Genomic DNA, 26,990 nt, shown 5'->3' on the forward strand with positions numbered 1-26,990 from the left:
TATCCATCTATCTTCTATCCACACAGAACATGAAAAAATGGGGGTTGCCATACCAACTCTGATTATCACTACAAAAGTTTGTTTTTTTTCTCCTGCTGGTAATAGCCCACCTTAAGCGATTGGTCTCATTAAGAGTTGGTATGGCAACCCCCATTTTTTCATTGTGTGTGTGTGTGTGAGAGAGAGAGAGGGAGGGAGGGAGTTCCACTGCATGCATCTGATGAAGTGGGCTTTGGCCCACGAAAGCTTATGCTCAAATAAATGTGTTAGTCTCTAAGGTGCCACAAGTACTCCTCGTTCTTTCTACAGATTTGTTTGCCGTCTTTGAGGCTATTCAAATGTAGAAGAGCTGAGTTAGTGGCCCCTGGCAATTGGGGGCTATAATAGAATCATAGAATCTCAGGGTTGGAAGGGACCTCAGGAGGTCATCTAGTCCAACCCCCTGCTCAAAGCAGGACCAATCCCCAATTTTTGCCCCAGATCCCTAAATGGCCCCCTCAAGGATTGAATTCACAACCCTGGGTTTAGCAGGCCAATGCTCAAACCATTGAGCTATCCCTCCCCCCAAAGAGATGCTGACATACTTATTTATAGTTTGGTGAGGCTACCAGGCACTGCAAATAACACATTTCACTCAAAGTTACATTGACTTTAAGTAATAGCTGTAGCTAAAAAGCTTTTTAAATCCTATATTAACACAGTTCATGTGTAGATGCGTTTGTTAGTCCTAGCCAGGATACCATGCCAGTGATTGCCCAGATATTATTCTGCTTTACTTCAAAGATACAGAATTGTTTTATCTAATTGTCTGCCTTAATCACTTTAAACATACTGACAAGCACAGTTGACCAATTAATAGAGCTTATGCTCTTCTTATATCATTTGTTATCCATGATGCTCTTCCTTCTTGTAATTGCCTTTCAATTTTTCATGACTTAAAAATGGAGACTATACATAATGAATACAAATAGCAAATTGATTAAATGTAACATACATTGTAACGCTAGCTAGATTTTCACTTGTTAATTATAGAGAGATCTGGCAAATTCTCATGAAAACACTCATGTCATAGAGCAATCTAGATCTAACAGCTATAGCAGTACAGCTGACCACCTTCCTTTTCACATGTGCTTTGCAACAGAAAATAGGAAGGCCAACATTGTCAAAAGTGGCCACAGATCTGCGGTTTCTTGGTTTTTGTGTGCTAATTGGAGACACCATCAGTCTGATTTTCAGAACATGCTGAGCACCCACTAATGAACTCACCCCTCAGCAGCTCTGAAAATTTGCCTGTAATTTCCCATATACAGACAGGCCTTAGGTCCTGCTTGATCCAGGAAATCCAAATGAGTTGACAGACCTTTTCAGTGAGACGGTGTGGGTGCAAAGGTGTCTCTGCTCATTTGGAATCCACAGCTCTCTGCAGGAAGGAGCCTTTGTAAATACTAGGAATACTGAGGAGCTGGCCCTGTAAATATGTAGGGATTTTTATTTGGGTACATTGAGACAGAAGTAACTTACTTCAGATCATGCAGTGAATCAGTGGTAGAGCATGGATAGCCCCCAGCCATTCCTTCCAGCAATCCTCAGATGGGGTAAATCTTCATAGCTGTATTCACTTCAGTGCCAATTTTCATCAACTCAGTCGGCTCACTCCAGTTCACCCACTGCAACACAACTGCCTGATAAATACAAGAGTTTATTTTCTTTCCATTCAAATGTTATAGACAATAAGCATCAGTATTACTAGCCTCAATTTAGAAAGTTAACTGACAATGAAGCCCCATTATTTAATTCCTCATATTTCTGTGGTGGGGTGTTTTTTTTTGTTTTTTTTTAAACCTTAGGAATATAAATCTGGGTTTTCCTGATTTTGCTGCATGTTTTCCTGAAGGTAAAGAGAGCTGGAATTGGCTTTTTCTCTGTTTATAATTGAAAGAGTGAAGTGATTTAACAATTTTTTTTCTCCTACCAGTTTTAGACATTTAAATTTAATAAGGGTTAACCAAAAAAAAAAACAAACAAAAAACCAAGCATTTAAAAACTGTCTGACAAACTATTTTCATTTCTCAACTGCTCATATTTTCACTTTTCTTGGTGCAGTACTTGTGAGGTCATAATCCTATTAGTTCTGTTTTGGTCGAGTTTTTCAGGGTAAAATAGGGTAAACAAGGCCTGACTCTTAATGTAAGAAATAAGCAGAAATGAATGCACTCACACAAACATGTTCAGGTCTCCTTCGTACACCACAACGAAGCAAAAAAGATAAACACTATTTCCCCCCCTTTGCCTCTCAACTTTACTATATACTTACGATCAGAATAATTCAATTCTATTATGGTATGTTAAGGCATATTAGCTGTCTGTCCAGACATTCATCCAGGTACTTCTCTGGCCCCCCTTCACCATATTATCTGAGCATCTCCCACATATTAAACAAAATAATCTCTAATGCCCTTTTATTCCTGCCCAGCCTGTAAGAGAAATAGTTTAATTAGTTATAGAGGTTTTGAGGGCAGGTGTTTTGTTTTGTTCTGTTGTGTTTGGTGGTTGGTTTTTTGCTGCAAGGGAGAGAGATTTGTTCAGTTTTTGAGAAAGTGAGATTTATCTTTGGAGAATCGTGTCATACCAAAATGAAAACTATTTTTAATACACATCATTTTGAAAGACAGAATCCCTTTTTAAATGCTTGGAATTAATTTTTTTTTAAATGGCCTGGAATTCATGACAGCTGTATGGAAAAGCCGTACACCTCTACAATCATAAAAACACATTTAAACACCCCAAGCAAAATGGATGCCACATTTTAGTTTATTATTCCTAGTAGAGTACAGATTGGTCTTCCTACTTTGATATTTATTTATACCAAAGAGCTACAAGAACATAAATGCCACTCTTGGGATAATCCTAATGCTAGGGATCAGATAGAAAACACATTGCATCTGCCTTTATTAGCAATAAAATGAAGGAGTGTTTAGGTATAATCCTCCTAATAAAGGACATATTTGAAGGTCAATTGTAGTCTTCAGAATGAACGTGTCAGGGAAAATCTATACCTTTTTATGTAAAACTACACCTCTTTTTCTTGAAATAACTAACCAGGGAGAAAATAAAACCTAATTCCTTGGTTCTGTTGTTCGTTTCGCTTCAGGGCCACTTACAGGTGTATTCAAAAAGATTCTGTGCACTTCAAGACTTCGGTGCTCACATGAAAAATTAATTATTGTTTTGTTGCTGGACAAAAAGCTGCTGCCTTTCGCACTCAGTAAAGTAGAAAGCTTGATGGCAGGGGATGGTTCTCTCTGAGGCCAGCACACCGCTTCGCACCAGAACATTTATTGATATGGAAAAATACCCGCTTTTATCGAAAGACTGTTAAATAGGTAGGAGATGTGCAGGGCAGTACATACCGAATAACAGGGAACAGAATCTTGACAAAGGAAAATGTCAACCAAAATAAACACCTAGCAGTAGGCTGACCCTGCACCATGCCCACAGGCTGCTATGAGATTGCCACAGAGTCACTTGTAATAACTTTTTTGCTAGTTATTGTCTGGAAGTATATCATCACCTGAAGGGCCAGAGGGTGACTTCAGACTGTCCGTATATAGCAGAAGAAGGACATACAGAGAGGATTTTACACCTGTGCTCTGAGATCTACACTGGCTGCCAGTTTATTTCTGATTGCAAATTTAAGTTGTTGGTTTTCATCTCTACAAGGCCCTCAATGATTTGGGAGCTGGCCACATGAGAGATCACTGCTCTCCTCCTGTGGTACCATGGAGAGTGTGTTCACCTGAGGGGCTCAACTTGACAACACTCTGGTTTAATCACATGGGGCTTGAGACAAGTGTTTTCAACGTCAGACCCTTGAATTTGAAACTCTTGCCTTAATTGCCGGGAGCACCAGATTCTGAGAGCACCAGAATCTGGGTCATCTTGGAATTCCGTAAGGGCTATCTGCTTCTCCAGCCTTTCAAGAGGGGGGGATAAATTAATAAGCATATTCAAATAAGGTAGGATGGTATTTAGTAATCCTGACACAGTGAAGAGTGAGACTAGTCTATTACTGACTTATTTCTCAAAAAGAACAGGAGGACTTGTGGCACCTTAGAGACTAACAAATTTATTTGAGCAGAAGCTTTCGTGAGCTACAGTTCACTTCATCGGATGCATCCGATGAAGTGAGCTGTAGCTCACAAAAGCTTATGCTCAAATTTGTTAGTCTCTAAGGTGCCACAACTACTCCTTTTCTTTTTGCGGATACAGACTAACACAGCTGCTACTCTGAAACCTGATTTATTTCTATGATTCACCATGCATACTAACCAAGATCATTTCAGTGGCTCTTATGAAAATCCTTAAATGTACTACTGAAACCCAACAAAATGAGTCAGGTAACAAGCCTATGGCCAAACCTTAGCAGTCTGGTTCAAGTCTAAAAGCATTTGCTTTATTTAATTAACATGAAATAGAGCAAGTCAGTCTCAGAGACAGGACTGGAAATGATTCTTTTGAACATTGTTTTCAGGTTACTGGAGTAGAAGAGGAATGATCCCCAAAGTACTGGGCCACTGTCAACCGTAACCACTACCTATCACAAGGTTTTAAAAATGGCTACATTCCAAGGTATAACACACACAGATGTATGGAAGATGTATAGTTTGGTCTCAAATGCAAACACAATTCACTGTATTTTGATTTCCTTATGCATTACTCCCATGGATGGCAGAGTGGATGAGCACTGTTAACTGGGGGGCTCTTGCTTTCGTGGGAAGTTAAATATAGTGAAAGTTGAAGTCAATGGGAATCAAACCCTTCCAGCAGAAGGCAGGAATAGGCTTCACATTATTTGATTTGGTACCATGTTTTGGCTTACAAGTTCTCTTTGAAGGCAGGCCCTGAACATAGCTGATTATACTAGGTTTCAGAAGGCCTGAAGCCACATGCAGATCAGCTGGTAATAGCTCTTTTGAGAATTTCTCAATCTCTTTTTATATATTTTTGGGTTTGATTTGACTTTAGTTTGCTCAAGCACTTCTTTTTACAGTTCTTTTGAAGCTCTCCTATCTGAAACTGTGGCACTGAAATATGTTGACTGTTGTACATTTATCGAAACCAGGGATCATGAGTGATTGAACTGGCTAACTGCCAATCTTGCAGCAATTATTTTTTTTCCTTGTGGATTCTTAGATCATATGCCTCAGGAAGAGTGTGTGTGGTTTTTAATATTGTTGTTATGAATGTTTTGATATTGCGGTAATGATTTTTTCATATTTGATAATAAAACTTTGAAATGATAGCAGTGGAAGCCTTGAAGTAGCTTTAATAATCTATTGATTTCATTGGGGGGGTGAGGTTCTTAGCTCTGCAACCATCAGATTTTTATTTTGTGGGGGTTTCTCCTAATGCCTTTGACTACTGTTATGTGCTGAATAAGTGTCTGCCTCTTAATAACAGTAAACAAGGAAAAATGTTTAAATGATCCTGTCCAGGTAGAACAAAGTGACTTCAAACAGCACCTCCTGGGTCTAATTCTGCACCATTACAGTCGCTATGTGGCTTGCCATAGATTTCAATGGCCATAGCATCAGGCCCTACTAGGGGATAGCGAGGATGTTTCTAATGCATGAAAGCTATATTCTAATCTATAAAGCAAAATTTGAAATAAACAGGTTCAAAAATTAGTATAATTTGTGTCATCCAGACTGTAATCTCTTTAGGGCAGGGACTGGTGTGCTTTTTTTTTTATATATATATAGTGTCTTGAGCTTTTGGGCATGCACTGGTTTAAAAAAAAAATAAAAAATACAATCTGAATCTATTTGTGGAAGTCCAGCTGATGATAGGCTCTCAAAGGAGGAGGTGGAATCCATTCCACTAGCTTCATCATAGCAATATTTCATAAGAGATTCATAACTTCCACATGAGAAGATTACATGACAAGGTGGTTAGAAAACTAGACTGCATTCAGATCTTTGGAAGACAGGACAAAGGAACAAGATTACAGAAGCTAAATAAGGAAACCTATTTGCAGTATTAAATTGATCACCAATAAAATGTTAACATTTACCCAGAACTACCACATAGTAACATCTGTAATTCTGCAGTAGGACCTGATCCACAGGAGTCATTCCATTAATTTAACAGGCTTTGCAGTGTCCTTATTTCTTAGACATAGACTTGGCAACTATTCCATTTTTAAATGGTATCCCTGGTGATTTAATTCATCTCCTTGAGGGAGAGGACTGTTCCTGAAATATATTTCTTCTGCCTTGTCTGACCTGCCTTTGCTCACACCTTTTGATTTGGGAGACTAGATTCTAACAGACAACTATCAGGTATTGTGGTTAAACCATAGGACTGATGTCAAGAGGTCTAGATTATATTCCTGACTCTGACAATTAAACATGCTAATGACAAGTACTATATCTCAGCTTTGTGTTCTGAAGCCTCAGGACAAGGCACTCTCTAGGAACAATAAATTCTTAAAGGACTAGGGGCCCCAATTCAGCAAAACACTTTGTTTTAGGCATGTGCCTAAATTCCATTGAAGCCTTAAGGATGTGCTTAAATGCCTTTCTGAATCAGGGGATGCGCTAACCCCTTCCACACATCTGAGAAAATCAAAGAGCACAATCTGGTAACATGCAGAGATCTGGAGCAGTGTTCAATTTATGCTTTTTTTTTTTTTTTTTTAATCTTTGAAAGGGCAGCCGTGTTTGGCCCTTAGAGCATATTCTGTTTTTAGCTACTTTTGGTATTTAACTCTGTAGATACAAATATTTCCAAGGAAGAAGCCTGTTCAGTGGCCCAGCCTATTTTAGACCCAGGGCACTCCTGGCCCTACCCACATGTCATTGTGACAGAGGCTGATTGTCTGTCTTTCAGTAAAAAGGTTCTCTCCTTTGAAAGGTTAAGAAAAAACAACCATAATCCAGTCCAGAAAACGCATCTGGGGAAGCTACTCCTCCTAACCTTGTAAGACTATGTGAAGAGAGTTGGGGGGGGCGGAAAAAAACCCAGCTTATTGTGAGTCAGGTTTGGCATTCTTTTCTGTATCTCATACACCAGATCCTGGGACACAGCTAAACCAGGGTGTGTGTGCACACACGTGCACACACGGCTTCCAGCTCATCACTGCACTTCCTGATCCTGGTGCTGCACTTTGCTCTGAGCTGTTAAATTAAAGCAGCCCAGCTTTGTTTGTTCTATTCTTCCAGGCTGCAAAAGCGCGAGAGAGATTGGGAAAAAAGCCACCAAAAAACAGATTAGCACGGGCATTCTGGCCATGCCCTCTTCTTCCAGCCACAATCCCTTTACCCAGGTATATTATGCTGGCAACAGGAAGGGCAAACAGGATGGCTTTTCACTTTTGTATAATGTTTGTAGAGCCAGCTTGTGAAAGCGATGCTTATAGAAATACAATACATTCTGCTGGGCCATCCCCACCTACAAACTTGTGGACAATCTGTAGACATTTAAGTGGTTCTATATCTGCATGACTTCACTAAAAGCTTTACAAAGCTCTTCAGTCAATTCACTGGTGACCTCGAAAGGTTCTACCACAGGTGCCAGTGATTACGCAGCATACGCATTACCATCCCAGGCACTAAAAACCTGACATATTGAAAAAGTCATTTACCCTGTTAAAACTCACAGGGAGAAATACAAAAATTTCATGTGCAAAAACAAGGCTGAATATTTTCAGCTTATTGATTCTACATTCTGGGCTGTTGAAAATCTAAGTAGACTTCCCTATTGGACAGGCTTAGCAAAATGGACATTACAATGAGAGACTTTGCAGATTTATTGATTGAACTCACGAACATTGAGCAAGCTAGAGCAATGGAAAGATTGATTATTCTTTTTTACTGTCGTCATTTGCTATTTGTATAAAAAGGTTTTGCTTCAGCAGGGGAAGCCAAACCATAGGTTGTACCTATCCCGAGGCTATTCTCTTCATTTGCTATCACATTGTAACGCTTCAGGCATTGGCCTTTCTGCCCACCTGCCATGGAAATATTACCAGGGGGTGATGGAATACAGGCAGCACAATATATAGACACTGGCGAGGGAATGCTCGTCTCTAACAGACGGCAGAATGTTTGTTGTTTTCTGAGAAATCGCTGATCATTTATCTTTTTGAAGTTAGCTGTCTAATAGCAAACTGTCCACCCCCTGCCTTACAGTTTAGTTGGTGAGTGTTGGAAATGGCTGTTTTTTTGGTAAATGTTTAGACTTTCTCGCTCCTGAAATGCCAATATTGCAAACCCAAACATTCAAACCTCATGAGTCAGGCCCCTAAAAAATCATGAATAGGATTAAAATCATGAGGTTTATTTAAAATTTTGGGGATGGGTTATTTTTATTTATCTTTGGATTTTTGAACCACATTAGAGTGACTCTTCAAGATTTTCCTCTAACTATGAGGGCTAGAAACTTACTAGTTTTTAAAATGAAAGGTGAGACTTCATAGTCACATGACTCCAAGAGGGTGGAGCTTTAAGAAAAACACCAGATATCACAACAAAAGACCAAGGGTAGGCAACATTAAATTGTAAATGTTGTTGCAGGATTTGGTAATAAAATGTACATATAACAGTGGAGAAACTCCCTGATATAGCTGCATAGTATGTTTGTTCTGCTTTGTCTGGCTTTGCAACTGTGAGCTGGTGGAGTGACTCATCAGAAACAAACATAACTGATGTCAAGAGATAATGTGTATAGCCAGAAATCAAAACAAGTTAATATAGGCCAAAAAAACATATTATGTGAACCAGGGATGATAACTGCCTGATATGTGTTGTCCTTTGCAATATAAAGCCCACTGTAACAGAGAAATTGTCTTTGGGCATGTGGGCTCAGCCCACTGTGTGTTGTGGGCCCTCTAAAACTGGGAGTTGTAGTCTCAGGCCATGTGTCTGGGAGAATCATGTGACCTATAGGGAAACCAGTTATAACTTAGGCTTCCTGCCTCTGAGGCACAGAAGAGAGCCAGAGTCAGGGAATGAACTGGGAGGAGGAAGAGCTCTCTATGTAGGTCAGGTGGCTAGTCTGGTAATTGGTGAAGTCTTAGCGTGGGTCTTTCCATTGTAATCCATCAGCCCTCTGCCTGGCTATGGAGCCTGTAGGTGACTCCACTGAAAACCCTAGGAGAAGGCCTTCAGAGAACCCTGCATCAAGGGATAAGAGACAATTTGAGCCAAGCAGAAAGCTGATTGTAGAGCCCAGAGGGGGCTGCGAGACCCTTCAAGGGGAGAGAGAAAGGACTCCGCTCAAAAGGGCAGATGTGAACCCCCACTCCTGCCCAACGAGGGCAAGTGCTTATACTTGTGTGTTTTTAATAAACCTGAGTCCAAGAAGGGCCAGTTATTTGAACTACACGGGATTGTGTGCATTCATAAGAGAATCAAATCGGGGGCATATGTAGCAGCAGATATGAGATGACAGGGTAGGATGATACCCACACAAAGAATACAAGTATGATTTCAAAATAAAGCCTTTCAGTAATTCATGAAAGGAATCAATGATGAATTTTGTTTCATGCCTTGAGAACACATTAAACTGAATACTTTAGTTTCATATGGTTATATTTTATATCAAAGTGTCAGAGAGGAATAACTTTCCTTTATATAATTAAAATGTAATATGAAATCCATACTAAATCCTTGCATTCAAAATGAATTGCAGCATCATAGATGTCTGCCACCAGCAGTGTGCAAAGTGAAGTTGTGTTAACACAGAACATCACTTGAAGCCGCTGCAATCACCATCTTTATCTCCCACTCACTCACGAAAGCTCATGCTCAAATAAATTGGTTAGTCTCTAAGGTGCCACAAGTACTCCTTTTCTTTTTGCGAATACAGACTAACACGGCTGTTACTCTGAAACCTGTCACAAATTCAGGACTTCCCTGGAAAGATGGGCAACCTCCCAAAGACAAAATTGAATATGTTGGGTATCAATATGTCCTAAAATCAGCACTGGGGATAAGGAGAGTTGCTACAGCACAGCTCACAAAGAAATGGCAGAGAGACTGTAAGTGTTTTTCAATTGCAGTAGAAAAACTTAGCTTATTTTTTAAGGGAGGTTTTATGGGAATAGGTACAGATGGGTGGGACAGTCCACATGAGGTGAATAATACAGCTGGAAACTCTGAGGTTCTGCTCATGGAGTTTATTCCACATCATCTCTCTGCTCCAGTGGGAGTAGTCTACCATGTGCAGTAGAAGCTAAGCCTGCAAACTCCATAGATCCATAGAAAACAGGGGCCAAATGCATGAACTCAAGAATCCCCCATGCTTGTTGCAAGGTCCTCTCTTTTCCCACAGAAGCCTGACTCCTTTAGGAACCCGACTGATGGTAGAATCCTCCATGGCTGTATGATACCTGTCAAGAGAAAGAATGGAAGACATGGGTGCTTATGGGGAGAAGTTTAAAAACGTTTTCTAGTGAAAAATCCATCAGGTCGGGGGGCGGTGGGAAAAGTCAGAGAGTGGTTCCTACAACAGCATCCAAATCTGCAGATCCCCGTTTACCTGGAGTTGCTGGAGAAGTGCTCTATAGATTCTAAGTGTGCAGAGAGGGGGATAGGGAGCAGAGGAAACTGCATGAGTGGCTGTTCTGCCCTGCCATGCACTCTGTTCTAGTTTTCCTGCTTTTACAGCCCTCTGCTAGTAGACTGGAGGGCGAGGAGTAGGCCAAATGTTTGCAACAAAATAGCTCCAAAATCAGAAATGCCACGCAAAAAACAGTTTTATGGATATAAACTAGAGATTAACGATTACCTGGGTCTAATTTCTTAGGGCCTAATTCAGCTGCCACTAATGTCAATAATGAAATTCCCATACTCCAGGTCCTGATCCTGCAATCCAATCCACATGGGCAGACACTTGCATCCCTGTGGAGTCCCACTGAAGTCCATGGGGCTCCTCACAGGCGCAAGAATCTGTCTATATGGATTTTATTGCAAGATTGGGGCCTGAATAGTTACAACTCAAGATCATAAATAATTGTATCCAGTTGATATAACCTATACAGATAATTTCAACTTTCAATGCACTCGCTCAGATGAACCTTAAAACAAACCTGACATCAGCACTAGTTTATGCAGCTCTACTTGATTAATAGATTAAGGACAAAAGGGAATACGGTAATCATCTAGTCTGACCACCTGCATAACACAGCTCATACAACTTCCCAAAATAATATAGATGAAAATGAGGTCCATTATGGTGGTGTCAATAACATTTCCCTTGCTACTAAGTGTCACATGACATTATCATTAGTTTATACACTTACATAACCTACATTTTTAAAGCTATTAAAAAAAACTTTAAACAAAAAACAAAATTGTTTAAAAGATTTAGTGTCTCCTTGGAAAAACAGTCAAACATTTCAAAAGCATCTGCTCTAACAACAACAAAACTGTAGCTTTAGCTCATCTTCTCAATTTATAAGAACTTGACACATGGTATTTCCATCACATTGTGGAGTATAGATTTGATCCTTTTTTGCATGTTGTGCCAAATTAACAGCTCCAAAGAGTAATTAGAAGGATCCAGAAGTAGATATTGAAGCACAGCATAAATAAGTGTATCATTTACAAGGTGTTAGAGCTGTAGATTATGATCCAGTAAGAGACCTAATTTACACTTTGCTTTACATGCGATTATCGCTAATTAAGTGAAACACGCAAGTTGCTCTGAGGGACATCATGTAAAAGCAGCAGAATTATTATTATCTCTACATTTTTCTACTGCACACCAAAGCATGCTGGAAACAACAAATTCAGAACAAACATAGTAAGACACTTCAGAGTGCAAATTACATAGCTATTTAAGAGCAATTTGCATTTCTTTGGTTAGGTGCAAATCAGAATGAGCCAGATTTTGTTCTCCTTACTCAGGCAAAATGCCCTCTCATTTAGGGGCTGAACCTGCATGATAGGGCCAGATTTTTAAAGGGATTTAGGTGTTGCTTTGTTGAGAAAAGCTGGTTAGCCCACCACCTAATAGAATTTTCAGCCCTAAGTTAGGCGGCTCCATGCTGTAGCGTGCACGGGGATAGCTAAGCACCTAAGAAAGGGATTTTCAGAAGCTGGCTACCTGAGTGGAGAAACTGCCTCAGCGAGTCAGGAGTGAATGCCAAGAAGAGAGGTGGAGATAGTCGAGGAGCTTAGTTTATTGATGAACTTTGGCTCTGATACTATTTGCCACCAAAACTCAAAATATCTGAGTGGGAGTTTTGCCTATGCCCATCTAGCTCATTGTAAGATTTGAATTGTGTGTGGAAGAAAAAGAAATGTGTTGCTTGACCCTGAGTTGGATGCAATAATCACATATTAATGCAATTAAGTTTCATGTTTTAATATAAAATGATGATATTTAAACAATATTTCTCTCATGAGGTTAAAATATTATGGTCTCTTTCTGGCATAAACAAGATTAGGATATTTTACTTGCATTTAATGTTTCTACTGAGGCATGTTGCACTTGAAAGTGAGGATAAACAACAAATGGAAGATTTCCTTCAAAAAACTATCTTTGTGTTTTAATGTTCAAGTAGGGCACAAAGATAGTTTGTTTCTCAGATGTACAGAGTCTAAATGTTCACATTCATTAGCAGTTTCTAATAACGGGGAGTACTCATACAATTCCATTAGAAAGGATCTTTAGTTTGTAGCAAGAATCTTTACTGTTACACTATCACTGCAATGAGCTGGTTTGCAGCTTTAAGCCATTGCCAGCATTAGGGGTCAGTGCAGAGTCACCTCACCCTGGTGGCATCTCTTACAGGCTTAGTGAGGAAGCACTCTGCATAATGCCAACAGGAGTGCTGGAGGAGTGTCAATGTGAGCGGCCCCTTCTTTCCCCTCTGGAATCGAAGTGTTTTGCCTGAATAAGGACTGACGGACCAGGCTCTATTTTAGGGCTCTAGATCATTTTGTAAAATACTAAATGTGCTTAACCTTTAGAAGTTTGTCATGTACAAATCAAGTCCAAACGTAATTTGTAGGAGTCGTCTTTGTTTCAAATGTGAGAAATACCATCCCCTATGATGCTAAAAGAAAAATAATCCAAGTTGTGTCATGCTGGTAACAGCTAGTGCAATGCTGATAAAGCTAAACACAAAGTGAATGCCACATGGTCTCGGTTCTTCCAACCTAAGTTTTTGTCCTTATTAGTGTTGTTTTAATATCCTGTGACAAGAGCAGGATATCACAATATATAAGAATGGAGCACAAGTAAATAGAGTAGAACAGATTCAAATAGAAGTTTATTTTATGCAATATCTTAGTGCACAATTTATCTCAAAATGGCTTACAAATATAATGGCTTAGCCTAGTCGTTCCCTAGCAGTTTAACTCATCAGGCTTTTAGAACTAGTACACTAGGCTCCCACTATCTCAGGGTATGTCTACATTTTGACTTGAGGGTGCAATTCCCAGCTCGAGGGGAGACATGCTAGGTTTCATCAAGCGAGCATGCTAAACACAGAGGGTAGGTACAGCAGCATGTGGGTATCAGTGATGCCAGGCATGTACTTGGGACAGCCTGCAGCAGTAGCTACACTCTCTTTTTAGTGCACTAACTCAATCAGAGCTAGCCCGAACATGCCTCCTTGAGCTGGGACTCATACCCAGTTCAAAGTGTACACGTACCCTTAGGGCTTGTTCCTCTACCAATAAACGCAATGGGAGTTTTGCCATTGTCTTCAGTGGGAACAGGATCAGGCCCTTAATGTTATCTCTGCTGCTGCTACTGGGGAGGATGACATTTCCTGAGGCTTCTGTTCACTAGTCAGCACTGGGACTGTAATGTGACTTGACAGTTTGCATGGCCCCAGCATGGTGAGGCATAGTCGCATACTGAGCAATATTAACACTTTATCTGAATGGATTAAATAACCCAGTTCAAATATATATGATAGATAATGCTGCCATATCATGGGGCGGGGGGGAGGAAGTGGTCGGTAGTTGCCTATCCTTTTATTTAAAGCTACCTCCCCCCCCACCCCAACAATGTCCAGATCAATTACAGCTGCCCCTTCAAACACGCTCTGCATCACACTCCACATGTCCACTCCCTTCACAGATGCTGATGCTCATGGAAGACTTCCACAAAGTTAGCAGGCAAGAGAAGCATGCCACAGAGTCAGAGCCTTCTCTTCCCAGCCTGAGGTCTGCTGCCCTATGCTCCTCTCTACAGTAGAGCCTCAGAGTTACGAACACCTCAGGAATGGAAGTTGTTCGTAACTCTGAACAAAACCTTATGGTGGTTCTTTCAAAAGTTTACAATTGAACATTAACTTAATACAGCTTTGAAATTTTACTAGGAAGAAGACAAATGTTGCTTTTAACCATCTTAACTTAAATGAAACCAGTGCAGAAAGTTTCCTTACCTTGTCAAATATTTTTAAAAAAAAAACTTTCCCTTTTTTTAAGTAATAGATGTTTAACACAGTACTATACTGGATTTGCCTTTTTTTGTCTCTGATGCTGCCTGATTGTGTACTTCTGGTTCTGAATGAGGTGTGTGGTTGACTGGTCAGTTCATAACTTTGAGGTTCTACTATACTGGTAGGAGCAGAGGGGAGCATTTTGACTACTCTATGGAATGAATTCCTCCATCATTGTTAGAGAGAGAGAGAGTAAGTCTGCTTGGCATGTTAGAAAAATATGCTGACTTGGAATCTGAGGTGAGATTTCCATCATTTATGTTAATGAGCTCGCTGGTGGGGAATTCGTAGAACGTTTCCTTTAATAAAAAGCTGCTGCAGTCAGTGTTTGATGGAACACTGTTTTTTTTCTGAAAATATACAAGATTACCAATAATTTTCCCACTCCAATAAAGAGAGGAATAAATATAGCAAGACCCGTCCTAAACAGGAACCCAAAGGACTATGAAAAAAGAGAGGTGCCTAGAAGAATTGCACTTTAATTACAGTTTCATTTCAATTCTTCTTAAAAGTTTGGGGATGCTTTTAAGCTGTTGAATAACCAATGGGATGTTTATTGGAATGGCTCTGTAGTGAACATTTACTGGTAATATTTTAATTGCTGCTGAGTTGCTCTACAGTTAAAAAAAAAGTTGAATTTACAGAAACTGTAGGGATCAATATCAGCTGAAGACTGAATTACAGTGGCTTTTTTTTTATTTTATCCTTGATTAGCACCTGATTCTCCTCTCACATCCATGTAATGCAGGAATAATTCCATTAAGATCAGATTGTCAGGTCTGTTCTGTGTATAGCTGTGCTTGCATAAAGCACCCATAAAATGAGAAGATCCAACCCAACCCCTCATGATTTCCCCATTGTGGGGGAAGCCACCAGGTGAGCAGGTATTGAGAGTGGTACATGCATACAGTTCCATCATTTTCCCCCACTGCTTCCCTCCCACCACAAAATTCACTCCCTGGGTGTGAAACGTTCAGATTCCTTGGAGCTATAGTTTCAAATCCCAGAAAGGCTGACTCAGGTAGATAAATTGAGTTCCATACAGTTTCCCACGTGCAGGCACTCACGGCTCCACATGGAAAAGAGAAAAGCTCCCATAAGACTAGAATCTCCCTCCTTTCACAGATGGAGTGTTCTGTGTTCAGGTTGTATGTCTACCTACTGCTTTACACCCTCAGGTGGCTGCATTTCTGTGGTGCTGTGTATGTACCTTAATCATCCTCAGTGTTGCTAACGGTGGTGGCGAACTGGCAGATCACCTTGGTAGCAGCCTGGGAGTAGTATTGTGTTAACAGTCACCAGGCTCAATGAGGGAATAATAAACACATGGAAACTGGGATCTTGGACTGTCACTGCTGAGGGGAGATTGGGGGAGGGGTGAGCCGCAGAAAGGGAAAGGAAGGGTTAGGAGGAGGTTTGCAAGGTTGAGGTGGGTTGTGGACCAGCTACTGCAAATGTATGTGAGGTTGCTGGGTCCAGCTGGGCAGTGGCAATATGGGACTGGAAAAGAGACCAGATGGTATCTGAGACTGGAGATTGAAGTATAACTCAGGTCAGAGGAGCCAGCTCTGCATCTGAATATTCACAGTTACTATCACACTTACTTTTTTGTTGGTTTGGTTGTTTCTGTACCATGCTCTTGTGAGTGCATCCATCTAGGTACTTACATGGCCCCCACACCAAAGTAGTATTTGAGTGGCTCAGTGCAAAATGCATAATACCTGACATGTCTCCTTCCCACCTCGCCTTACTCAGTCCTGCTCCCACCTCTCTGCACTGAGTGAGGCAGAAGAATAGTAAAGTGGCAACACTCCTCAGCAAGAACAGCAGTCCTTGGGGGAGGGAGGATGCACAGGGAAATGTCACTCACCACCTTTGGCACAGTGTGACAGGCTTCCTCAGCACGGAGGGTGACTATAAGGTTTAGCCCATCATTTGTAAACCAATTTGGGATCCTTCAAGACAAAACACACTAAGTTACTATATTATTATTGCATCCACTTTGTGTGAGATGTACCTTGAAACACAGCCAAAAATAGGGGGAGAGAACCCAGTCTGTCTAAGCTACATGGGGAAAACAAACAAACAAAAACTTATGTGATAGTAAATCTGTTCAAATAAAGCCATTAATTTAGCATGTAAACACAACACTTAAATATTGTGAGTGGAGAAAAACCCAAACCAATAACAGCTAACACCTTCTCTCCTCTCTATCACTAGACATTTCAATGTAATTTGTGCAGTATTTTTTTAAAATGTTTATTTTTTGAGTGACACCCTGTCCTGGATAGCTGTAGCCATAAGAATTGCAAAACACACTGCTCTGAGCTCACAATTTGTTGGCAACTTGGTTTCTTTATATCATTAACATTTCATTACAAGTTTGATTTATTACTAATTTTCTGTTTGAGTTAGTTTTTGTAACAATGCACTTCTGTTTTGACAGAGGCACTATGACAATGGAAACGTGTTTAAACAACCGGGTTCAATGTCATCATTGACTTATGAAGTTGCTTGTTTGTTTGTATTTAAAGGGTGACATGCTAACATTGCAGCTAAGTCATGCATTAAGTCTCAAGTCACCAGTAAACCCAGCAGCACAGACCCAGTCATGAGACAGACCAGCTGATAAGTGAGCTTTCATCCCAATATTGGAAAATATCTTAAGAGCTAGACACCTAATTGTCACAGGTGGCAAAATCAGTCCACATAACTAGCTATGCTTGGTGGCTTATTTGTTAAGGGAAGAGTTTTCAAAACATTCAGAGATGACCTACTTTGTTCCCATTGAAGTAAATGAAAGTGTTTAAAAACCACCCTGAAATGTGATAAGAAAGGGATTAGAAGTGAAACATGGTATATTTTACACAGCCAATAAAAAGTAGCAGCAGCCATTACTTCCAATTCTTTTTGAATTGCATTACTTTTACAAACAAAAAAACAGCCAAAGTTGAGCCCAATGTCACTTACATTTGGATAGTTTTATACTGAAATATCGCTGTAGTGTTATAATAGTGGCCACCACTTTAGTCATGACTGCATCAAAACTTTTCCTTCTAATCTCCTGTTTCCAATTGCTCATAACTTTCTGCAACTTTCACCTCTAAAAATGAAATTTTCCATGCTGGAATTTTGCATAAAGGTGAACTCGTCTTCCAAAGTCTTACCAAAAAGTTGTTCAGACATTTGTGAACATGAAAAGAATGATTTTTTTTTAAGCGTTAACTTAATTTGAAGTGTTTTTCAACCAAACCGGCTGAGGTCTGAAAACAAGTGTGGAAATATCCCTCAACATGAAGCAGCGCAAGACTGTGTTCTGGAGGAAATTTGGTTTTGATTTGACCAAATCACATGTTGAAAGTCAGGTTTTGAACATACATAGATGATAACTTTGTCCAAGATCCTTAGGTGCATACCTAAGAAAGGATGCACTATGCATGAGCTATGCATATTACTGGCCATATGCTAAGCCCAGTTATTGCACCTTTGTGCCAAATTATCAGCCTGGCCTAAGGCAAATCCCTTTTGGCATCTGTGCCAGTCTCTATGCACCAGCCTGGATAGGCTGACTTGCTGTACAGTGAGCATCTGTGGCCTTACATATTCTACAGGGCGTGGAATGCTGAAGATAATTTCTGCTTGATAGGACCCGAACAGTTCATCTGCTCCTGCTGTGTACACTCCTGCCGAAGTCAATCTGTTCGTTGAGATATCATAATTGCTCACTGTGGAAGTGAACATGACGTCAAAATTATCATAGCTTCATGCAAATGTCTCTGATAACAAAAAATGAGGGAAGCTTATAGACAGCTCGCAATGTGGATCAGCAAGAGCATTTTGCTCTAAATTTAATTCTTATATTTCTAAAATTTTGTACAAAAACCCCAACAGATGCTCTGGGTGAAAAACTATTTATATGGACAGTTACTGATCCCAAATCAGACTGAGATTTATCAAATGTTACAGAAGAATTGTTTTTTGTTATATATCCTTTGTAACACAGCAAACAAACTGAATTTCATACAGGTTATCCAGTTATGGACAAAATTTTGCAGTCCTTACTCAAGACAGACCAAATTGGGAAGTGTATGTTCTTTGAAAAGACAGCTTCATTCATAGCTAAACTGTTGATAAATTACTCAAGTTTGAAGGCAAAAATAAGGATTCATGGTGGACATTTGTACTTGTTGGGGAGGGGGAACAAAAAACAAACCCCCCCAAATTTGGCCTCTTGTAGGCCATCTCTGTAGTGAAGCTTAAGTTGAATATCTATGGAGAGTGAACTACCTTCTCAGCCACTGAAGTTGATCTTTCTAGGTCAGGATTTAGACTCTGATGAAGGGAAGCTTGCATTGCTGCTATTCATGATTATCCTGCTTTGCAGCTAGACCAAATTTTTGTTTCTAGAGATATCAGTCTAGTACCTTCAATGAGCATTAAACTCACTACTAAAGAGTCAAACATAGTATTTTGGGGCCTTTTGTATTGTTATTGAATAAAGTAAACAAGTCACTCAGGGCGTGAGTGGTACAGTAATCGCTCCTGAAGTGGTTCTTCAGAAACTCAAAGAGGATCAGTCAGTTTCAAAATATATTTTTCCAAATGATTTTTCAAGTGTTTTAAAATTTCAGGGGAGGAATTGTAGATGTTCTATAAACTTGCAACCAGCAGCTCTTCCTCCAAAACCTGCTCCTGGGCAGATACCATACAACACACCATGCTTTTACCTTGTTCTCAAAAGCATGATTTTTAAAAGACGTGATTTCTCTGGAGGATACCTCAGCTTCAGTCAGTAATGGTTTGCCACTACCTTGACACCATCCCCCGCAGATACAGCTTTTGGTGCTGTTAGATCTGCAAATGATCTAAGAGGGCAATGGCCATTGGTGTTTTGCAGACAGATGAATTAATCTATTTCCTGAACCTCTGTAAACTTCTGCATTTGCAAGTGTTCCCAGTTTGGGAATCTTACTCCACACTAATTAATATATGTATTTACATCTCATTGCTTACTTTCTTCCTGCTGAGCTGCCCTCTTTCATACTCAGTAAGAGCCAGAGTCCTATGTCTACACACAGATTTTCAATATAGCTACCAAGTTTTGGGCAACTCCATGTAACATGTTTTGCAAATTATGCCATGAACTAATTTGCATATTTGATTTGCATATAACCAAAGCTTTTTCTTAAGAAACTGTGTGGCTATAGTGCTTGTGAAAGGTATCAGACCAAAAGACCTGTGAATGATGCAGCACCAAGGCAAATTTCCCACACACACTTGCCTCATCCTCGATTTGGAGGGAAGGATTTCAGCTAAGAGTAACAGGGGTCATTTACTTTCCATGCCCTGTGCAGTTCTTGGCCCTCTGCTGAGTCTGCTAATTAGTGCAAAGCTTGATGGTGACTTTGTGATGTGGGACCAGGAATGGAGATCCACCAGCTCATCTCATAAGGGCCACCAGACATCCTTTAGATGGAAACAACTTGTAATCCCTTCTGATCCGGGCTGCACTCAAATTGGTGAGCTACAAATGAGGCATCCAGTCCCACACTAAGTGCTAAATTAAGAGGGAGACCTATAGATAGGTGTTACATAACAAAAGAAAAGTTGAGAAACATTAACATTACAAAGTTAGGAAGTTAAGGTTATCCATCAAGTCTTAATTTCACCACGACATTTCACCAGCAATCTAGGAAGGTGGGACAAGGCATGAATGTCCTATGAAATGCATGGCGCTTGCCTCGGTTTCTGTTGATGCCAATAGGTGAGTCACAGCTTCAAGCATGCTGGCACCTTAAAGAAAAAAGTTGGCTTCCCAACTTCCAATCCCAGTCAAGAGGGTCAACAACACTGGCAATATATTTAAAATAAAAAAATAAACCTATAAATCTCTTCCTTGAGGGTTTCCCCAAAAGCATAGGCTGGCATGTAAAAGTTAACATTGTTCTGGCTCTTTTATTCTATTTTCTGTCTTCAAGGTAGTATGTTTGGGGGGGCAAGGTTGTTTTGTTTTTTGTTTCCACTCCATTTTATTATCCCCCCCCCCCCCCGTGTGTTTTCTCTTTCCATTTTATACCCCTGAGCCAACACTTTGAAGGCTGCCATACTGTTCCTCTTCCCACTTTCTGTAAAAGAGTTTGGGGTACTTTGGTGCCCCCTGCAGTATGATGCCATAGGTTGCCATCTATGTCCTTTTACCCTTAAACCAAGCCCTATTCCAACCTTAGGCCTCAATACTGTAAGTAGTTATTCATATGTAAGTACTGACATTAGCATCAACAGAGCTAGTCATCTGAGTAAAACTGTGTGTGTGTTTTTACAGGATCTGATCTTTATATACAACATAAGACTTCACAATTATGGCTTCAAAAATGAAGTGATTTAAAATCAGTAGTTACAGAAACTCATAATGACCTGCATGGGGACTTTTTTTTTTTGGACAATGGCATCAAATATTACAAGAGCACAGCTGAGTCTTGCTATGAAATTCCACTCAAGGTTTTACCTGGGAATATCGAATCAGTTTTGAAAACCGATCTGATAGCACGGTCAGACAGGTAACGAAATCTCTTGGTCTGATTGTTCACTTCCAGCACTTCATCAGTAAATGCTTTTCTTTTGCAGTTTCAGATTGCAATGTTATGCTATCCGATCCAAAATGGATAGTGGTACATGCCCAGCTAGAGAGACGAACATTTGATCTTATTGAATAGTACTAAATGTATGCTCCACATTAGTGCTACCCCAAAGAGGTAGGGAATTGAAGCATCCAAAGGCAACAACATAGATGCCACTGCAAGCCTCCTTAAGATCTATTTCCTGATCAGTACAATAGATTGAAAACCCTGAAAGCCTTAATATGCTTTTAAAGTTTCTTGTTCAGTAAGGCTCAACGGAGATACTGCATCTGTTGTTAGTCAAATCCTGTACCTCCTGCACACTTTTTACAGGGTTGACACTAAGAAATCAAAGAAGCTAGGAACTGGGTCTCCTGGGATCCCAGCCCTTTGCTCTGATTGCTACAGAGAGGATCTTTTAAAAAGGCCAAATTTCAACCGCAGTTCAGCAAACTGAAGTTGATGCTATTTCTGTTCTGTTTTTTTAAATCCATTTAGCTGGTTTCATGGGGCAGTGCTGATCCTTGCGCTGCCTTTCAGAGAGTGTGAAGGAACCTGGGCCCTACTAAAACTTTTGACACCTGAACAGCTAACCTTTAAAATAGCATTAAAAGGCCAGCTCCTTAGAGCTAGGTTTGGAAAGATTTTATTTTAAACACAACTAGGCTCCCACCTCTTATAGCCTATGGGAGGTGTTTGAGCCTCCCCTACTACACCTGCCGCCCCCAGCGCAATGTCCTGGGCCAAATCCTGCTTTCCTTACTTACCAGTAGCAACACAGAAGTCAGTGGACCTACTTGTGCGTCACTGAAGCACCTAGTCTTGAACCCCCCCACACCACCAGTACAGAAGCCACTCAGCCGAGGGGCCACCTGCCCGGGGACACAGATGGGATCTCCGCTAGGAGGACGCTGCTACTGGGGAAGTAGCTGCAACTTTTCCAGCGCCTCCGAGCTTCTGGCTGCTGCCCTCTGGGGCAGAACGTGCGGCAGCAAAGGAGGAGCTTAAGAGAGCAAAGAGCCCAACCAGCCAACCCCACAAGGGACCCCAGAAACACTCCCCGCCAGCTTTCCAGGAAATGAAAGAGAGGGACGCCTGTACATGCCTGCACCGCCAGGCTCGACCTGGACTGCACCTTGCCTTCGCCCCAGGCACACGCCCCGCGCCCTCCCCCTTGGCGCGCACAGCCCCGTTCCTCCCCGGGGCAACCCGCTCAGAACCCGGGAATGCCCCTAAGGATGAACATGGGCCACACAGCCTGCAGCTGAGCTGCGCCTCCTCCTCCGTGCACACTGCCCCTGCACAATCCGGAATAGCGTCACCGATTTCAGTGGCTTCGTCCGGATTTACACCGCTGCAAGTGAGCGCACCATCAGGCTACACCTGACTTCCGCCGACCTGCGCACACAGCCTCCCCCTGCCCACCCAACCCCGTGCTCTACCCCCCAGCGCTCTGGGCTCACGGGCCGCAGCCGAGCCACCCTCTCCCCTTTGCAAGCAGCCTCCAGCCGAGCCGCCGCTGCAGGCTCCCCCCCAGGCGGGGGCGCACGAGGCACAAGGGGCCGGGGGGGGGGGCGCATCTGGACGCGGCCAGCGGGGCACCGCAGGGAGGGAGCCTGGCTGCGGAGCCGCTCCCTGGCCCGGAGCCCGCCCCCACCTGCCGCTCCCCGGGCGCTGGCCCGGGCCTCGCCGCCCGCTGCCTTCAGCTCACAGCGGCCCAAAGTCCTGCCCCTGCGCCGGCCGCTCGGGCTCCTCCCGCCCCTACCTGTCCCGCGGGCCGGCGGCGGCAGGTCCGCGCTCCCCTTCCAGACTTGGGCGAGTCCCGGCTGCGGCTCCGCACCTGCCTCTCGCGCCTAATAACAAAAGCCCGGGCGTCAGGTGGCAAGAGACGGACTGGCCGCCCATTGGCGGGCCGGGCGAGCGCCCGCCGCGGGTTGGCCAGGGGGCGGGGCCGGGGCGCGCTGACGCCGGGGCCGGCGGGGCGGCGCGGGGAGCGGCGCGCGGCGCCTTTGTGTTCCCCGGCCGCGGTGGGGCGAGTGGCCACATCCGTCCTTGCGAGCGGCGGGGCTGGCGGGAAGCGCCGCGCTATGTCTCGGGCTGCTCGGGTGCCTGCTCAGGGGCCGCTTCCCACGCGCCGCGGGGCTTCCCCCCCGGCTCTGGCATAGAGGGCGAGGGGAGCCGCCCGGGGCAGGGCTGGCCCGAGCGCAGGGGGGCGCCGAGCGGCGAGCGGGAGGGAGCCGGGTTCGCAAACCACCCAGGACGCTGGATTTGCCGCTGGCCCGGTAGAAGGGGGGCGCGGCAGCCGCGAGCGGCGCCTGGGCTTGCAGCGGAGCCTCCGTGGCTTTTTGCGGGGTAGCGCGCGGCGCGATGCTGCGGCTGGAGCTCTTGCTCGGCGTGGCGTGGCTGGCCCGGCTGGCGTGCGGGCAGAACGAGACGGAGCCCATCGTGCTGGAGGGCAAGTGCCTGGTGGTGTGCGACTCCAACCCCACCTCGGACCCCACGGGCACGGCGCTGGGCATCTCGGTGCGCTCGGGCAGCGCCAAGGTGGCGTTCTCCGCCATCCGCAGCACCAACCACGAGCCCTCGGAGATGAGCAACCGGACCATGCTCATTTACTTCGACCAGGTAGCGCGGGGAGCGCCCGGGTGGGGGCTGCCCGGGGGTCGGAGAGGCGGTGGCCGGAGCGGTTTGGGGGGGTCTGTGGGGCAGTTGTTGGCTGGGTTGCGGGAGGGGATAGGTGGCGGAGTGGTGGCTTGAGGAGAAAGGCACGATCCTGCCCTGGCCGCGTCCCGCAGCCCTGCGCCAGAGACCGGCGGCCGAGTTAACCGGCGGGCGGGCGAATGGCCGCATCCAGCTGTTCCCCACGGGGGGAGCCGCTCCGCGGAAATGCCCGTTAATACCCCGGCGCGGAAACTTTCCAGCGCAGCGCAAAGGGGGGGCAGGCAGCAGCGACGGGGGCTGCGACCCAGCGAGGCGCGGGCAGGGAGCTTGCGAGCCCTGTCCCGGGGGAGCCGGTGCACAGCTGCGGGGGGTGGGCAGGACAGCTCCGGATGCTGAGCCGGGGAAGCCCAGCCCGGTGCCCTCGCACACGCCCCTGCGGGTCCCTCCGCTCCCCCCCTGTGATGCTGATGTCCCCGTTTCCATTGCAGGTGCTAGTGAATATCGGAAGCAACTTCGACTCGGAAAGAAGCACTTTTATATCGCCCAGGAAAGGGATTTACAGTTTTAATTTTCACGTGGTGAAGGTGTACAACAGGCAAACCATCCAGGTCAGACTCCGCTCCTTTCTGCCTTTGCTCGCTGGGCGGTTCGGTTTGGGTTAGGAGCACTGGTCCCCGGCTCCAGAAAGGGCCCCAAACTTCCTTCGGCGTGGTTGAGTAGAGCTGGTGAATTTATCTTGTGGGACTTGGCAGCGTCAGGTGTGGAGCGTTTCATGTCAGTAACCCAAGAAAATTCAGAGGGAAGGGGGAAATCAAGGGGCTAGACAGTGTTTCTTTAATCAGGGGTGGCTATTTAGGAGCTCTCCTGTTGTGTGATAATATATTGATGCTTTATATCATGAGGTTGGGAGGAGGCGTTTTAAACAGAAAGTGCTGAACTTTCCCTAGCAAGATTTTCAAATAGGAGAGTATTGTGAAATCTGCTCTAACCCGTCTCGGGCCTTGCCGTGACCCCCTCTGGCGCATTGTTTGTCCTAGGATGGCTGAGCATATTCCGGAGACAAATGAAACACCCAAAATGAGCGTTTACTAGTACAAGCAATTCCTGCGTTTGCTATTCCTGCTGGCCGTGTAACGCAAGGCCTACCCGCGAACGACTAATCTCCAAGAAAACCTAAACATTGGGCGGCTAAATGCAATTGATCTTTGACCCAAATTATTAAACTCTTAAAAAAAAAAAGAGGTGGAAAAATAATATAATTATTAGGTTAAAATCAGTGTGTGTGTCTCTCTCTCTGGTCTGGCAAGGTGTATGGAACAGGGATTTTTTTAACATTTGGTAATTGTACCAGGTTTAACCGATGATGTAGAAGGCTGGGGACTAAAGCATCGAATCTTGATACAGCAGCTCTGTTGCTGAATGTGTGTGTATTGTATATGGTGTATATATTTATACATTTATACTGTTATACATGACCTGCTCAATATAATCTAAATAGCAAATTACAGTTTATATAGGTACAGAGCAAATTATTGTGTGTGTGTGTGTATGTATATATATTCACACCAGGTAATTTTTTTATGCAGGAGCAGATTAGGCATGTAGTACATTATTAAAGTGAGGTATTATTCATGTGAGGTATACCCTGCTTATTGACTCTGTAGTGGGACATTGTTTTTGCTGCCTAACAAAGGAAAACTACCTTCTGAATATACTCCAGAGACATTGCCTGTAGCTGCAGTGCCACTTCTCTTCATCCCCTTTTGAGGTTTCACATAAAGCCATCTTTCACTAAGTAGGGACAGACCTCTTCATACCCTTAAAGCAAAAGCACCCTATTGAAATTGTTCAAAACAGAATCAATGTCCTATTTCATATGTATGGTGTGTTTTGATGTAGGCTGTCAATCCAAAGCAGCAGTAAAAGATCCCCTTTCTTTAGAATGTGTACCCTAGCTGATATTAGATTTATATTTCTTTTCAAAAAATATCTAGAGTTTCATGTGACAAAAATAATAGAGCGACTATTTTGCCTGCTAGGTGAGCCTGGAAGCAGTTATAAAGCCCTGGCTGTTATCCCTGTCTGATGTTAATTTACAGAGGGCTTTGTTTTATCTTGCTCTTTAGGTGAGTTTGATGCTAAATGGGTGGCCAGTGATTTCCGCCTTTGCAGGGGACCAAGATGTGACCCGAGAAGCTGCCAGCAATGGAGTCCTGATTCAAATGGAGAAAGGAGACAGAGTTTATCTAAAACTGGAGAGAGGAAACTTGATGGGAGGCTGGAAGTATTCGACATTCTCTGGATTTCTAGTGTTCCCTCTTTAAATAACTTATCATCTGAACAGAGAGAAAGCAGCAAGTCAGAGAGTTTCTTACAAATTCCCAAATTGTAGCTGGGTATGAAAAGCCTTGGACAGCAAACTTTTTACATTCAAATATTAAAGAAGCTAAATACTGCTTAGGTTTGTGTACATCTGCTTTGAAGAATTATTTTTGTTGTTGCAGCCAACAGATAGGAGACACTGTAATTGATCATATCTCCATTTATATTCCCCACCTTCCACCCCAAATTAGTTAAAATCTGTGTATCACTGGTGTAATTTGCCATAATTTCCCCAGTGGTTCCCATATCACACTATTATACCTTCAGTATTTACACTGTTCTTCATATTTGGTAGTTTTGTTTTTAAAACGTGTTATTCTTGACTCTTTATCTGAGTTTAACATTTAAAAAAGCAAAGTATTTTTGAGTACATAGATGCCATGATGAAAGATAAATTGCAAATCTCGCTGTATACTGGCTGACAAAAGTTTAAAAAAAAAGAGAAAGAAATTTATACATGAAGAACTATTCACAGCCAAGGCTGACCAGAGTATTTCAATATTTCTATGTAATTCTGAGTGATTGTGGAATTTAAGGCTGCTAAATGTTTTGATGCTTGTCTAGCTCTTGTAAAATGTGGCCCAACTAAACTCCAGGAATTATATTGAACTTTTACTTTTATTCTGTAATATATGTGTGAATATCGAAAATTAATTTTTGCTTTAATTCAATAAAATTTAAATGGGCTTTTATTATTCTTAAACAGAAAATAAGTTCTTTCAATGGAATTATTAGCCCCTTCTCAGGCTTAGAAAAAGTTTAAGAAGCTGCAGGCTCAAACACTGGTAATGGTGATGATCTGGACAATAAGTGAAGCAAAATGTAATTTTAAAGCTTGTTAAATTTTCCCCTTTTTTCCCGCCTCT

The 26,990-nt window shown here is 42.8% G+C and overlaps 1 protein-coding gene and 1 long non-coding RNA gene across 2 annotated transcripts; one reads left to right on the plus strand and one right to left on the minus strand.

Moving 5' to 3' along the window:
* Positions 1-10,168: 10,168 nt before the first annotated feature.
* LOC119563725 lies at positions 10,169-22,999 on the minus strand. The gene is made up of 2 exons (XR_006285239.1): positions 22,847-22,999; positions 10,169-10,393 (listed from the first exon to the last, which is right to left on the minus strand). It is a non-coding gene; the product is annotated as an uncharacterized LOC119563725 (long non-coding RNA).
* Positions 23,000-23,097: 98 nt separating this feature from the next.
* CBLN1 (cerebellin 1 precursor) lies at positions 23,098-26,365 on the plus strand. Its single transcript, XM_037877809.2, has 3 exons — positions 23,098-23,706; positions 24,231-24,350; positions 25,869-26,365. Exons 1-3 carry the CDS (start codon positions 23,449-23,451, stop codon positions 26,064-26,066), a joined length of 576 nt encoding a protein of 191 aa, XP_037733737.1. The 5' UTR covers positions 23,098-23,448; the 3' UTR covers positions 26,067-26,365.
* The last annotated feature ends 625 nt before the right edge of the window (positions 26,366-26,990 follow it).

Source organism: Chelonia mydas, chromosome 12 (genome assembly GCF_015237465.2).
Source record: "Chelonia mydas isolate rCheMyd1 chromosome 12, rCheMyd1.pri.v2, whole genome shotgun sequence".
Lineage (NCBI taxonomy): Eukaryota > Metazoa > Chordata > Testudines > Cheloniidae > Chelonia > Chelonia mydas.

Excerpts from the sequence above, each read along its gene's own strand:
- CBLN1 (XM_037877809.2), top strand. The coding sequence starts at position 23,449 with ATGCTGCGGCTGGAGCTCTTGCTCGGCGTGGCGTGGCTGGCCCGGCTG. Across the intron at positions 23,707-24,230 it reads TGCTCATTTACTTCGACCAG|GTGCTAGTGAATATCGGAAG; the intron begins GTAGCGCGGGGA and ends TTTCCATTGCAG. Across the intron at positions 24,351-25,868 it reads ACAACAGGCAAACCATCCAG|GTGAGTTTGATGCTAAATGG; the intron begins GTCAGACTCCGC and ends CTTGCTCTTTAG.